Genomic DNA, 15,890 nt, shown 5'->3' on the forward strand with positions numbered 1-15,890 from the left:
ACTATGTGTGTGCACACTAGGAGGAGTACATGCATCATTGATTCAAGCTTTTAATAATTTGCATATGTGTATGTCTCTATTTGCATAGCATTAGCGAGACACAAATTGCAGGGAAGAAGATGTATATATGTACGTTTGACAGCGTGGGTACTGCGTCTCAGTACTATAGCAGTGTCGTTGTTGAGCTATTAGCCAAGAACGTACTATAGACGAACAGTCAGTAATAAATCAATGGAAGCAAGATGGAAATGTTCCTAGTTGAAGCAGATCAGAATATACCTAGCTTGTTGAAATGGAAGAGATCTTAAATATTCAATTAACCTCAGATCAAATCATCGCTTTTGGGTCACCAAGGAGGCATGCATGGAACAATATATGATCGAGCAAACATCACGCCGCGCTATATAGCTGATTAATTATCCGCTAGCGTCCCAAAACTTCTCCAAATCCCAATTATCGCTTTGCTGACGTGCTGACACATATACTATAATCAGCTAGCTAGTCATTAATTAAGGACACAAGGATTAAAAAGTACTCGATCGAGAAGAAGACAAGAACGCCAGGCAAGAAAAAAGAGATAGCGTGAGAGATTGCACAAGAGGCCAACACCAACAGAGAGAGAAGGATAATGGAACCAAATGGCAAATTAAAGAAGCAGCTCAAATCTTAATTGCAATCAAGTTAAGCTAGCGCGAGGTATACCGGCCGACACGTACAGAGAAGCAAACAATCCAGAGAGGTTTTCGAGGAGATTCTACTATACTCATCGGGAGCCGGCGCTTGTCGGTGCAGCAGTAGTGCTGCCACTCCCTCCGGTCTGCTGGCCAGTTGGTACCACCGCTGGTGCTGCAGCCGCCGCCGTGGCACCACCGGTCTGGCCACTGGACTCTCCGCCGCCACCGCCAGAAGCAGCAATAGCAGAAGCGGAATCAGTCGCTGCTGAAGCTCCTGCCGCCGCCGAAGAGCTCGTCCCCTCCCCAGCAGCTGCCTGCTGAGCGGCCGGCAAGGCCTGCTGCGTGCGCTTGCGCTTCTTCTTCTTCTCGTAGGGGATCCCCCTGGCCTTGGCCTGCGCGTCGCGGACCTCGCGGAGGTAGATCCTGACGGCGCGGGCGGCGAAAGGGTTGGACTCGGGCGCGTGGCCGGACTCCTCGTATGCGGCGCGGAGGCGGCCGATGAGCGCGTCGAGGGAGCCCCAGGCCTGCCGCAGCGGGCACGGGCAGGGGGCCGGGGGGCTCGGGTCGCCATAGTGGGCGCAGGCCGGGGCGTGCACCTTGGTCTTGCCGAACTGGTCGAGGTACTTGAGGAACTCGATGACGTGCGCGCCGCTGCACCGGGCGAGGGAGAGCGGCGGGCGGTGGTTCCGCAGGTACTGCAGGAACGTGTTCCAGTCCCGACGCTTCTGCGACTCGTACCTGCTCAGCTGCTGCTGAGGGGGAGGAGGTGGTGCCGGCGGATGCGCGTCGGCGCCGGGGCCCGAGGAGGAGGACGGAGTAGTAGTAGTAGTAGTAGTAGTAGTAGTACCGCCGACGGCGCCCGCCGAGGAATCCATGCGCAGTTAACTAGCCTAGCCGGGCGGCCGACGGCGCGGCCGCGCGCGGCGCGGCTGGAGCGAGCGATCGGGCAGGGAGGACGAGGGGCGGCGGGTGTGGATGGGGGAAGCGGGGGGGGGGGGGGGGGGGGGGGGGTGGGGGAAAGCGACGGGGGCGGGGAGGTGAACCTGATCGAATTGCTTCTGCTAGCTAGTAGTGCAGTGAAGGGGACGGAGAAGGGGTGTTTGTACATGATGTGAGGGCGATAGCTAAGCTGGGGGAGCGCTGCGTGGGGGCCGGGGAGCATTTCACGTGGTGGCCCCTGGCCGTAGCTAGTCGCCCCGCAAGTACACGCCCGCGCTACGTACGCAGGAGCAAGCGAGTATATATATACCTACCTAGTATAGGCCAGGTGTGTTGCGCAGCAAGCATGTATGGATGAACAGTAGTGCACGTGCGCATAGCATGCACCGCCGTCGGTCGCCTGCCTAGAAGTGGACTGTTGAGCGGGCAGATGTGTACATGGGTCTTCGTATCATTCCTGGCCACAAGAAAATAACTCAGTCCTAATAATTACTCCCCCGCTCGCATTATAAATTCTTGTCGTGAAGTTAATTAAGACAAATTAAATTCATGACAAGAATTTAGTATCGGATGGGGTAACATGCATGGTGATGGTGTGTTGTTGTTTCGGTGCCAGTTACGTCTTTTATTTTTTACGAAGCAATTTCAAGTTTCGGTTGTGCATTTGAAAGTTTTTCTAAAACCGCGTTTAAAAAGAAAAGAAAAAACGCTGCTACATCTTCGGTCCGGTTAATAAAATTGCAAACATGCTATTAATCACAGTGAAAAAACCTTGATTTTCTCCAACATGCAACCAAAGAAAGATGAAAATTGCAAGGCAAACCGCTTTTGCGTAGACCTTGGGTCGAGGTAATTTTTGCAATGCAAAGGGATCAATGTCAATTTTGCAAGGGTTTTTTCATCTAGTTTTCCCTAATTAATTACCCAAGTTGTGTCACCTTATTCGACATTAAAGTTTTGATGAAGCCATGCGTTTGAGTGACTGTCCATCCATGAGTTCGAGTGGCTGACTGTCTTCTCCATTATCATCTTCGTCAACACCAAATCACGAGGGCTCGAAGGATCCATGTGTTCCTTGACAAAGGGCTTCTTTGCGATCTAGATCCATCTAAGTTGCATCTCCCTTCAGCACATATGCAGTATTGTTGAAGCATGAACCACCTACGCCTTGTTGCTATTAGAGACTTTCTTGCCCTTGCGAAGAATCCGATAATATGTTGCTACAAGGTGCATCGAATTTTTTGTGTTTTTGAATGTAAAGAAGTTAATTAAAGCTTTGTGGAAACTTACTGGTGATGTTGCAATTAGGCTTTTTCCAAAGCAGTCAAAAAGCCATGGTTTTAACTTTAGGAGAATTAACTAGTATTATTCGCAACATACTCCATATGTAAGGGGCCCATGCCCTCTTGTTAAGATTTATGATTGCGCAATAACATACAAAATAGTTCATATGTAGATTATATATCTGATACAAAATACAGGACGCACATGTTTTCAAAATTTAACTTTGACCGTCAATTAATTCACATATACGTTTATTTTGTGACGCTAACGTTGGATCCATATTTAAAAGAACTTGTCAGTGGTACAAATTTTGTATGAGCTAACCCACATGTAGTTGGGAACAAATTGTTGACCAAAGTTAAATTCTGAAAAACATATATGCTCTATATATATTTTGGAATGGATGGAGTATTAAGTGCTTGAGTTGATCGTTTATGTCTAAATGTGTTTTTGGAGCGACTTTATGTCTAAATGTACCTATTTTTCTCTAGAAAACATGAATCCGCAGCCTAGATGCCCATTTTCAAAAGCATGGAGGGCTTTGTATTAGATCAGAGTCAGGCAACAATATTTTTTTTTTGCTTCTCGTGTGCTGGATGGCACACCATTGGACTATTAGTGGAAAACTACCAACGTGATGTCCTCTCCTGCATAAAGCAGCCAGGAATTTTGAAAAATTTGGCGAGACGTCCACGTCTTCACCTTAATCCATTTCCAAACATTCTCTCTAGTCTCTGCAGTACTCATCACCCATCTCGCTCACCTTAGATCAGCCGGCCTAACCTAACGTCTTTATATGATGTGCGCTTCAATTCCACAGTCCACACCGCGCGCGGCTGCAAGCAGCTCTTCGTTTCGCCATCGCGCGCTTCGCCATCCTCGACGAAGTAGGTGTAATCGATAAGTGTCATAATTAAGCTAGGCACTGAGCACACTTTTTTTTTAAAATGAAAACAAAGCTTCCCGAGCTCTCTAAGTACTGATCACCAAGAAAACGAACACCGTAGATTGCTCAATAGGTTTCAGCATTAATAGATTCTTTGATTGATTGGAACCTATTCTGCACAGATTAATTGCCGGTCATGCCAGCCTTGATTATCAGGAGGGAAAAACTAATTCAATAGAATAGTGGTCCTTGGCACTATTCACATATATTTCTCTTTTAAATTTTTTTCAAAAGCAACGAGTTTCGATTTGAAAATTTGTATCTCGAACATATGGTATTTTTGTACTCAGTTTTTTTAACTTTTAAACATAGTTTCTATCAAGTTTGCACAATTTGTAACATAAAAATGGTTTTCACCTAGATACTCTTCTTCTAAATAAATGAGAAATAGCCACTTCCAATTATTTTGCCGGAAAGAGTATGTCCTAATTAACAATCAATTTGCTTTCTGTTTTCTTCCTTGTTTTTCAAAATGGAATTTCTTCCTCATTAGATTTGCATTCTCTCATGGACTCACGTACAGCTGCCCTCTCTCCTTCCTCCGACCTGACTCTAACCCGCAGCCTCCAGCTTGTGTCGAGCGTTGACTCTGCATCATTTATCTCTTGGCTTTTCGGTTGTGTTCATCAACCGATGCAGAAGCCGAAGAGTCACATTTTTTTTTCAAAAAGAAACTCCACCTGAAGATGGTTCTGGTGACAAAATTAGTTTGTTAATTTGGTCAAGTTTGTTCTCGAATCCGCAAATGTGACGCCTTTTCTTTCCATTTCGGACGTGTGAACCCAGCAACACGATGCTAATCAGTGTGCTATACCCGCCCCCAAACCACACCTCAGTCCCTCACGTACCTTTCTGCCCTGAAGAGATGGAAAGAGAGCTAACTGGAGCTATCGCGGTTTGATTGATGAGTTACGTCACGGACCGATCGGCCGAGATCGGGCCCGATCGCGATTACTAGCTTTACCTGAGCACTACCACTAGCTAGCTTGACTGGCGATTATTTTACTAGTGAGTAACTTCTCAGCCCATCTGGCGAATATTGTCTTGGAAAAACTGCAAAGGCGACGGCAACACGTCCCCATCCACCGTCTGAATACGGTCACACGACCATGAGTAAGAAATTCAAATGCAAGTCGTTCTCAGGTGCCGATCGCAGCGAGTGGGGATTTCTGGAACGGGTTTGAGTTCGATCGAATGTTTGACCGCCGGGATGTCTGCATCAGGTGAACAGAAGCTAAAATGTTCGCGGGTTTGATTACTCACTCCGATTCTAAATTATTGTATTCCTTTATCTAACAAAAATATCTCAATTTTAACTAAATTTGAATGCATCTATACACTAAGTCATGTCTAAATACATCTAAATTTTACTTTCTCTGATTCTAAATTTTTGACTTAAATTTGTCCAAATATAGATGTCTACTCTTGAAAATCGTTTAGATACATGTAATATTTCGACAACAAACAATTTAGGGTCGGAGGAGTAGCAAACTTGAGTTTTGTTGGACGGATGGAGTTATTATTTTAGTTAATTTATCAGAGGGACAGTTTGCAGTACTACTCCGCAGCTGCATGTTCGATCGCGCGCTAGCTAGGCTAGTTGTGAGATTAATTCCTATTGTTTCGCAGGAACAGTTCATATAGTTTCTTTTTCCGGTTCCAGCAGAAATGTGAACAGCCCTGGCGTCGCGGTTCGGCCATGTGGCGGGACAGGGACAGAGCATAAGCGCAACGTCTGATGCAGAGCAGGGGGGCCCGACCGGTTTAATTTGACACGAGACGAGACAGGTGCGGTGCGGGTTGGATGCATCCAGCGGCAGGAAATGCGTCAGGAACTTGGAGTTAATTTGGATAGGAGGACGCTGGATCGATCGACACAACGCCGTCGACCGGAGCACACATCGCCATCGGGACGACGTCGGGATCGAGCCATGCGCCGATGCCCCCGTCGTCCCGTTACAGTTGCGTACCGGATCGGCGGATCGAGTACCTGTAATCATATCGTACGGCCGACCTAACCTAGTTTTGTTTTTGTTGGCTTGCCCACGAGCAATAATTGGGTCGACTTTGGCGTATGCACGCTAGTAAGTGTTAGCAAACGTGACAAGACCGAGACGGAGAAAATACTAAGTACCAGTACTAGATCACTACATTACAGTGAAATTAATTGCTGGTGCCTATAAAATTCAACAATATAGACTAATTTGTTTGCTAAGATATATTTATAAATGGGAACCTTTGGCTGTCAAGCTAATCAGTATACAACAAAATGATTTTATAAGAAACAGGAATATCATGGATGGAGTGCTGACACTGCATGAGATTATGCATCATACTCATGTTAAGAAAGAATGTGATATCTTTTTAAAGTTTGGGTTTGAGAAGGCTTATGACAAAATTAATTGGGACTTTCTTCTTGCTTGTTTGAAACTGAGAGGCTTTAGTGATATGTGGTGTGGATGGATTGCCCAAGTGCTTAGGGATGGCACTGTGAGTGTAAAACTGAACAATGAGATGGGCCCTTACTTTAAAAGTTCAAAAGTTGTTAGGCAAGGTGATCCTTTATATCCTTTTCTGTTTAACTTGGTTGCTGAATCTTTAACCAAAATGATCCTTCAAGCTCAGAGGAATGGTTTGGTGACTGGTCTGGCTGCTGATCTTATACCTAATGGTTTGGCTATCATGCAGTATGCTGATGACACAGTTCTATGCATATCTAATGATGTGCATAAAGCCTTAAATGTTAAACTGCTTCTGTACTTGTTTGAGCTCATGTCTGGGCTGAAGATAAATTTCCTTAAAAGTGAAGCTTATGTGGTGGGTGGGAATAATATCATTGCTGCATATTATGCTGATCCTTTTAGCTGCCAAATTGGCACTTTACCAATGAAATATTTGAGTGCTCCTGTTAGCTTTTCTGCTTTGAAAAATAAGGACTGGGATTTTTTGGATGCTAAGTTCCTCAAAAGACTGGAAGCCTGGAAGAGTTGTAGTCTTTCTATGGGAGGCAAAACTGTTTTGCTAAATGCTTGCTTATCCAATTTACCATCTTATTATATGTCCATGTTCCTGCTTAATAAGACCTTTGTTGAAAAACTGGACAAACATAGAAGGAAATTCCTTTGGCAAGGTAATAGTGAAAAAAGAAAATATCATCTTGTAAAGTGGCACAGAGTCTGTAGATCTAAAGATAAGGGGGGCCTGGGAGTTAAATATCTTAGAAAACAAAATGTCAGTTTACTGTGTAAATGGTGGTGGAAGCTTGATTCTGGTCAAGGCTTATGGCACACTATGGTAAGAAGAAAATATATGTTTAATCATACTGTTGCTACTGTGAAACCTACAGTTTCAGATTCTCCATGTTGGAAATCTCTTTTGAAAGTTAAAGACTATTACTTTGAAGGGAGGAAGGTTGCTTTACATAATGGTAGCCTTGTGAGATTCTGGGAGGGTATTTGGGGAGATAATGCTGAACCATTATGTGATCAATACCCTGATGTTTATGAGATTTTCTCTCATGTGAATGTTACCGTGAGCATGTTCAAGGCTTAACTAAAGATGGTGACTTTCAGGAGAAGGATGAATCCTATTCTTACCGAACAACGGTTAACTATTTCTCATCTTGTTTCCAATATGCATCTTAGTAATGATGAAGACCAGGTTTCCTGGAAATTGGATAAGAAGGAAATCTATACTGTTAGATCCATGTACAGATGGTTAGAAAAGAACTTGCATGGTAGTCATCATAAGTGGATTTGGCAAGCTAAAATTCCCCTTAAAATCAAGATTTTTCTGTGGCTCCTTTTTCATGATGCTGTGTTGACAAGGGACAACATGAGTAGGAAAAACTGGCTGGGATCTCCTATTTCCTCTTTTTGCAGTAATATTGAAACTGCTCAACATCTATTCTTTACTTGTGGGGTGTCCAGAGTAATCTGGGATGTTGTTCGATCCCTCTTTCATACTACCTATGTTCCTTCTTCGCTTTGGCAGTTTTTCAGCTGGACGCATGCTTTTTTGCCTCATGGGGATAAATTCTATGTTGTGGGTTTAGCTGCACTTGTGTGGGCGATTTGGAATGCTCGAAATAGAATGACCTTTGACAATTACTTTCTTTGTCCCTCCTTCGAGATTGTCTTTGCCGCATGTTCTATTTTGCTGTCCTGGGCAGGTCTTCAGAAGGCGCCTGATGCGGAGATATTGAGAACTGGTGCTAGGCAGCTGGTGCAAAATGCTCAAGACCTGATGCGTCGGCTTGGTGAGGGGGCGCTTCATACTGCTGATCCTGTTGGAGTGCTGTCGGCGCTCCGAATCATTGATGCTTGATTTCGGCTAAGGAGGCTGTGCTTTTGGTTGTTGTTCTGATGATCGTATTGTAATGATGGATGTCTTGAACTGTTTTCTTTTGTTCAAAACTTGATAGGGCTAGTTTAGGGAGACAGGTTTTCGTCCCGTAGTCAGTTACCCGATTGCGGGACTGGTCAGCGGGTTTCCAGTCCTAGTAGTTTATTTCTCTCCCTTTTTCCTATCTTCAAAACCAGGGTTGTCGATATGATGTGGACATCGTTGTATTTCCGTTATGCGAGTAATGAAAAGGGGAGAGATCCCGGGTTGAAAAAAAAACAGGTGAAATTAATTAAGGGCCACTGGCCAACTTAACTAATTATAGTTGCATCAATTGTTTTGTACCGTAATTTAAGAGGAAATTGAACTTTATTGGCATCAGGCGGAATCACTTAATTTCCACTCCTTTTATCAATAGTGACAAGTGACAACACATGTATGCATATTATTGCTAACACACTGAGCTGCCTCACTGCCTCAGCCTAGTAGTACTTTCAAAAAGACAACCAGGCCCCATAAAAATTAGGGCTTTATTATTTCAGTTGACTTATAAATAATTATTTATCAGTTGATAATCATAACCATCCGACTTAGATTTTTTTCATCTTTTACATTTCCATGATTCCTGCACGAATCGCAATGATTGGATCAGACAGTTGTTAACATCGACTAAGAAATAATTATTTTTTAATTATCTTAAAAATAACAAAAATTGCAGTGCATGCAACTATGTGATCGATGGATGCCTGCATGCGGCCTCTCGATCAATTGAGAACAACCTTTTATATTGCTTGGAGGCGTGTGAACGTTTATTTCTCCGCCACCGTCGTCAGTCGGACCAAGTTTCAACGGGAATTCCACGCTGGGGCGGACCCAGCAGGGTGATTGGGTGGAGCATCCTTTTATCATAAGTAAAAAATGTAAATAATTAGGAGAAAAAAATACCACCCAATGTTGAAAATACATTGTTTTCCCACCGAACATTGAAAATCTGAGTCCCTATGGTGTGAACTGCCTCATTGCTGGCGCGCAGCCGCTCGATCTTCTAATTATACGCAACTTCACACCGATTTAATTTGGGTCTCTATCCAATTTAATTTCTTCCGGCCCAGATCAACCCGCTCCTCCAACAAACCATGCATCTACGATTGGTACTTTGCAAGCCTACGGTCTATACTACCTGTGGTCTACTCCATCTCCATCGATTAAGTTCTACTTTTACACCAATCGATCATCAATTCATCCCACATGTTGCCATAATTATGAGCTACAACACCACACCGGATTAATTGGATGATTTGAAGTAATTAATCATCAGATCGACAGAGTACCCTCGGTTTCAAAAGACCGTACACTTCAAAACTTCATTCTTCATCCATGCATGACCATGAGCTTTGTTTCATCATGCATGGGCTCTAGACTCTAGTACCTAGTCATCTAGTGTGCCATGTAGAACTACCGATCGATTTAGTTCTGCGTACGTAATAGCTTGCTTAGCTAATGAGAGTCCCAATCAACTCCTTCCCCCAAAACTTTGGCTTTCTCATCGTGCATTTTTTCCCCTTACCATGGTATGATCGGATTTCCCTATCAGGAGATCACGGAATTACAACAGCTCACACCACCCACATAGTTAAGCACGTACTTGCTGCCTTCAACAAACGAAAACAGGCCAAAGACCTGCGACTTAGAGGTTCTGAAAACAACAGGAAAAGACTGGTTTGGCGGATCTCGCGATTCCTCATCTAGTCCCGGCGGCAAGTGGGGAGGCCTAGTCACCGGAGAAAATCGAGCTACGACTTCCGTCATGGTGAGCGATGGCGGCTTTTGCGCCCTTACCTTGTTGAAGGCATCGTCGTGCAACTATGTTCGACCCACTCGTGCTGCTCCAGGGGAAACCCTTGGATCTGGTTTTCCGGATCGGACGATGGCGGCGCTGCGGTGTCGTGTCCCCTCTTGGGTGCGTCGTTTGTGGAGCAGCGCTGGATGGAAGAGGCAGGAGCTGGAGCGGCTTTGTCTTGCATTGTAGCTTTGGCGGAGATGTCAAGTCATGCCTGGCCGACAGGTGCTACGCTGAAGCGTGCCTATTCGGTAGGTGCTACGCACGACAGATCTTCCAGAGACTTCAAGCTGTGTCGGCTAGTAGTACTTGGCAGCATGGTGCTGCGGTGTACCGGTGGTGACCGCGACATGCTTAATAAGGAGTTTGCACGCATGGAGGTGGTGCTACTTGGCACCGCCGTGGTGTCGGTGGCTGGTGTGGCGAGAGTCTGTGCCTCAATCTACACACTGAGATGGGTAGGCGGCAGATTGCGGAGGCGGCAACATCCGGAGCGAGTGCATCGGCACCGCTTCGCGAATATGCTGGGTGGATTTGGGCTCCTGGCTTGCACGATGAGGTTGGGTGTTTTCCAGACCTCGTCAGGGAGCTGGCGATGGATCGCTATCGTCATGCTCGGTGGTGTTGTTTTGGTGGTTTTTGGTTTGTATGATCCTTGTAAGGGTTTTTGCCAGACTTTTGATGTCTAATAATAAATAAAAAGGTTGTGTGCATCGTTCGATGCAGAGGCTGGGGCTCCGCTCCCCATTTTGAAAAAAACACACACAACAACACATGATCAGCAAACCATTGACTCGCAGAGTCAAAAGTAGCAAAAGCATGAGACCATTAGAATCCAACGAACTCCCAAACAGAAATCCGACCATCTAAGGCGTCTTCCTCATCATCAGCAGGCTTGTCTTGGAGTCGTCGCATGGGATAGTGCTTCATGGCCTCTTCCTATAGAACTCAAGCTCCTTCCAACAACAGTTCTCCATCAGCACCGGCCTGGAGACATGTCCTGTATTTTAGGAATGGACATGCATAACAGATCAGCTCAGCTGACGATCTCTGCAAGCGCTTCTCCAAACAAGCTCTATTACGCAACTTCCAAATGGCACAACATATGATTGCTAGCCCAGCAATTTGAATGTTTCTATTGATCCTGAGACGATTAGAGATCCATCGGAAATATTGAGTAAAGCACGATGGCCTACCGTTCGCACCTATGCCGGACGAACCACACTCCAAGTACCCCCCCCCCTCAAACTCAAACGCAAGGATGACTTAGATTACACCATACCCCTTTGGTAACATGATGTTTCAGTTTAGAATTTATAAACCACTCTCTCTCCATCTGCAGCACCTGCTCTCTCCCTCCCTCTCTCTTCTTCGTCTGATCTCGGCGGCCATGCCCCTCCTCACCTCGCCTCCCTTAGCCCCCCTTCTATCCTAACCTTATTCCCTTAATTTTCTCCATTAATTGAATCTCTAATCTCACTGATTTTGGCACTGCATGTGTGCTACTGCTGGGTCTTTCTTCGGTTCGATTCAGGTCATTGTCCTTGTTGCGGCCGGACGACACATGCCGACGCTCGAGCACGTAGCCGACGTGGCAAGGCTAGTTGGGCCTGGAGTGTCATGACCTGGTGCTGGAGCGAGAAGATGTGTGTGACATAGCCGTAGACCGGGTCCAGTAACACAGAGTCGGAGGTATATGTGGAGGAAGGAAAAGGCGATGAAAAGATCCTCCAAGAGGCCCTGAGACCATGGCGAGACATGACTTGAACATTGTTGGCTGGAGAAGGAAACATGGTGGTGGAAAAAACGGAAAAAAGACATTACTACCCTTTTATTTCGGAAAGAATAAGAAATATCGTCGTGCATGCGCCGAGGGCACGGGCCGGCGACGAAGCACCCGCGTGGAACTGGCCATCCGGAGGGAAGCACGCAACCGAGCGAGCCAATCCAGGTCGATCCGACAGCGTACGTCAACAGGATCGATCTGACATCGTAAAACCCTCACATGCTTGTGCGTACGTACGTCGTGCTAGCTCTTTTTCTTTGCGTTTTGGTGAGACAGCAGGTAGGTGTCTGTACTCTCAGCAGCATGCCAGCACGATTATTTTTTCTTTTCGAAAAGAAAAAGGGATTGACCCAAACGTCACCAAGTTGCTCAAACTAGTTCTGGAAAGATTGAGACTGCACACTCCCAAGACTAAACAATTGCACCTATTCACCTATATATAACCTTTTTAGATTAGCTCCAGATTGTGTATATGTAGGCGTGGCTTAGCGTGTGGGTTTCTTCCAACGCTCCACATTAGTAGTACTCAACATGATAACAACCTCTAGAACAAGGCATGCAAGAAAGTCCGTTGATGGGATATCCTTTGGCAGTCACAGTCTGCTAAAAGCAAGGCTGTTTCGCACTTTCGCTAGCGCGCGCGCTAGCTGCTAATCCATGGTTCAGTCAAATTAACATTTTAATCATGCAAGTAAAACCTTTTTCCCGTCGATTACTATTGCACCAGCTGTACCATTGAGTATCATCGGTGCGCATAACATAATAGAGATATTGGAGGCGACAAAATCTTGATGGATCTTCTCTTTGGACCAAAAGAAAAATCTTACTGAATCTTTATATATCGAGGTATATATTCACAGTTACACACACCCATGGATTTAACTTTTAGTAATAGAAACCTCCGGATGGCTTGTCAGTGTCAAGCGTCAACTTGTTGGCAGGTTGCACTGTTGCCAGGCGATGCTAGTGGACTATGGAACGGGAATCATATTACATTAGCTGGTCGATCTGGCTCCTGATCCTGTGAGGAGGCATACAGATACAGGGACGTAGTCAACAGCATCCATCAGGCATCCAGGCCCCCACAAACTAATGATTGGGGAGCAAAACAAACAGGACAAGCATAGTACTACTAGCAACAGTTTCCATCCGCTCGAGTACATCGGGTAAAGTTGAGGGGAATTTTGGGAGTCTCTGTAGGTCTCTCTTTCCGAACAGTGAATGAAAGGTTACATATTCCAAAGCTGTGCTCTTTGGCTCTGTTTCTCGTTTGCTTTTGCTGGAAAGGAAGGCGAGATGCTTCTTCGGATGTGCAGTGGCAGGCAAGAGTAGCCCCGTTTTACTGTAGGAGAGATTGATCGTGTTGGCACTTGTTGGCGATGCTACTTTAATTAGTTGCCTTTGCTCTCCCTCACGTCCAGCGTGAGTTGTACTAGTCGCCAGAGACGGGTCTAGACTCTAAGTCTGAAAAAGATGATAAGAGATTCGCATTGAGGAAGCTAGAGAGAAGGCCTAGAGTTGGGCTGTTGAAGGCTTGAAGCTACCTTCTATGAATGGTAAGCCCGAAACATTGGACCATAAAGTTATAATGCTCTGTATAAATATTTCAATCAACATGGCGTTTGTAGTCCAACGGTTAGGATAATTGCCTTCCAAGCAATAGACCCGGGTTCGACTCCCGGCAGACGCATTCATTTTGTGTTTTTGTGACAACAAATTTTGTCCTACACGACCAAGTTCTCACTTTCTCAGTCATGAGCTGTGACGACAAAAAGAGGACCGTCTTCGATTCTTCCGACGAACTTGTGGCTCCCTCCCGATGCAGCAGCATCCGTCAACAGCAGGCAACATACATCCTCGCCTACGCTGCTCTGGAACCTTCAGGTTCGTTCCTAGCTGCCCCCTGCCTGTATCAGAAAATGGCGTCGTGCTCCGGCCAGGCCACGCTAGGATTTGCGGCGGGGAGGTGGAGTCGCAACGAGCTCACGGCGGTGGTAGTTTTGAGAAGCGAAGATGGATCAGTGAAGAAATTGGGAGAGGGAGTCTTGAAACTAAGACTGAAATTGAACGGTAGAATAAACAAGACTAGCCAGAGCCTGGTCGTACTTCCTACGTCCAACAAAAGATGTTTCGACTTTGACTAAATTTAAATGCATCTACACGTTAAGTCATGCTCATACAAATTTTAATAAATTTAAGACATTTTTTGTTGGACGGAGGAAGTAGCTTAATTATACCCTGGAATACAATTTTTTTCGAGATTGTGGTCGTAGTTATGATACACTCAATTATGGTCTGAACGAAACCTATCAAAACATCACACTGTGCCCCGGTGTTATCCGCAGGACGCAGGCTATGCAGCGCAGTAGCGCACGCAAGCAAGGAAGCAATCAGAGAAAACAAATAAGACCAGACGTGTAGAAGATAATTTGCATTCCAGTACATAAATGTCTGAATTATGTTGCTTCTCCACCTGCGAGAGAACAAGGTGTAAACTACTTGGTCGAAACCAAATGTTCATAAAAGGAAAGTTGAGGCACATAATCAGAATTTGTGAACATATGTAAAAGTAGCTAAATAAAAACAGATATCACTATATCAGAATCATGAACTTGCAACAGAACAACTGCATCTTACTCCTTAAGTGCAGCTGAGGCATGAAGAGGAAAAGGGAGAACATTAAGTCGATTAAATCCTTGGTTCCAACTTCCAAGTACAGAGTGCAACCAAGTGACCAACCCTGAATTGCCGGCATGTTCCAGCCCTTGGTATCTTCATGCAGAAAAAGGAGAATTAGAACAACAGTGTCATCATGACAAGATGTGTATAAAAAATAAGCCTTGTATGGAGAATAGCCCGAGGAGAAGATTATTGCCAGCAACGAAAGCTTGCAAGGCGAGATGTTTTGGCAAAATTTGAAGCATGCCCAAACCACAACCAGTAACTGAGATAGAAAAGTTCGAGTATGTCATGCCCATTTATACATTACCTAAGTGCCAACAAGCACGCAAGCGGTGATGATCAGAACAAGGGCAACATGTGACCAAATCAGAATATGTCATGGCATTTACAAGAGATGATTTTCCAATACATCATGATGTTACAGTAAGCAAAATACTAAAAAAGAGTTGCCATGTCACTGTGTCAGGTTGTCCACGAGGACAACCATGATTATCATGAGCAAACAGAAGAGAACAAATGTAGATGTCATTGACAGGTACAAAGTCTAGCACCAAGATACAACACCGCTCTATAGGTTTTTTTTTTTTTGCAGCGTTGAAATTTTGGTGTAATTGGGCCGAGGCCCAAACCCAATAAACGGTTGATTTAGAATAAATCTCAAAGGTCAGTTTCAGGTGGTGGCATGATAGTTAGTAGGAACAGTTCCAGACTTCCAGCTTAGCAGTGGAGAGAGTGTTTCCTCCAAAAAAAAGTAGTGGAGAGAGTGTTCTTTTAGAGGATGGGTGGTGGGAGTGTTGGAACTCCTTTGTAAGAGAAGGCAGCTCACACTCTCATAACCAAGAAAATAGAGACTATCCCCGTACTCACTCGCTCACTTGATACACTAAGCCACACGCCTGTCGTGTTTCGTGAATCGAGATTGGATCGATCCGGGTACATCCTTCTCACACGGTTTGGAGAGTCATGCCAGTTAGGATAATTGGAGTTTGTTACGAACATGTAACAAATCCGATGATCCAATATGGCTGTCGTTACCTCGGTTTTTCTATCTTTATGACCGTGTGCACAACTATTTGGGAGAGCAGCACTGCTGCCTAGCACAGACTCCAAGCCCAGTCCAAACCGTTGTAATTCAGGCCTGGGCTACTTCGACCCAGGAGCAAGGCTCTTACCCTGATTCATCATCAAAACATGCCTTAAATTATAGATTTATGGACATCCAAACAGACACTCGCAATCGGATTGCAATCACGTGGATAATGATCACCATGTAATGTTGTGAGATCTTAATTGATCGAGATTGGTTCCATATTAAGAAAGATCGCAACCAAATCTCTCTCGCTAAATCTCACTTGTTTTGACTATACTAGTTAGTTTTGATATGATCAGTCATAT

General features: G+C 45.0%; 1 protein-coding gene and 1 non-coding gene across 2 annotated transcripts; one reads left to right on the forward strand and one right to left on the reverse strand.

The window, feature by feature from the left end:
* Nucleotides 1-626: 626 nt before the first annotated feature.
* On the reverse strand, nucleotides 627-1,670 carry LOC100822734 (protein G1-like7). The gene has a single exon (XM_010234892.3). It carries the CDS (start codon nucleotides 1,547-1,549, stop codon nucleotides 764-766), a length of 786 nt encoding a protein of 261 aa, XP_010233194.2. The 5' UTR covers nucleotides 1,550-1,670; the 3' UTR covers nucleotides 627-763.
* Nucleotides 1,671-13,431: 11,761 nt separating this feature from the next.
* On the forward strand, nucleotides 13,432-13,503 carry TRNAG-UCC. Its single transcript has one exon. It is a non-coding gene; the product is annotated as a tRNA-Gly (tRNA).
* The last annotated feature ends 2,387 nt before the right edge of the window (nucleotides 13,504-15,890 follow it).

The sequence above is a fragment of the Brachypodium distachyon genome, chromosome 2 (assembly GCF_000005505.3).
Source record: "Brachypodium distachyon strain Bd21 chromosome 2, Brachypodium_distachyon_v3.0, whole genome shotgun sequence".
Lineage (NCBI taxonomy): Eukaryota > Viridiplantae > Streptophyta > Magnoliopsida > Poales > Poaceae > Brachypodium > Brachypodium distachyon.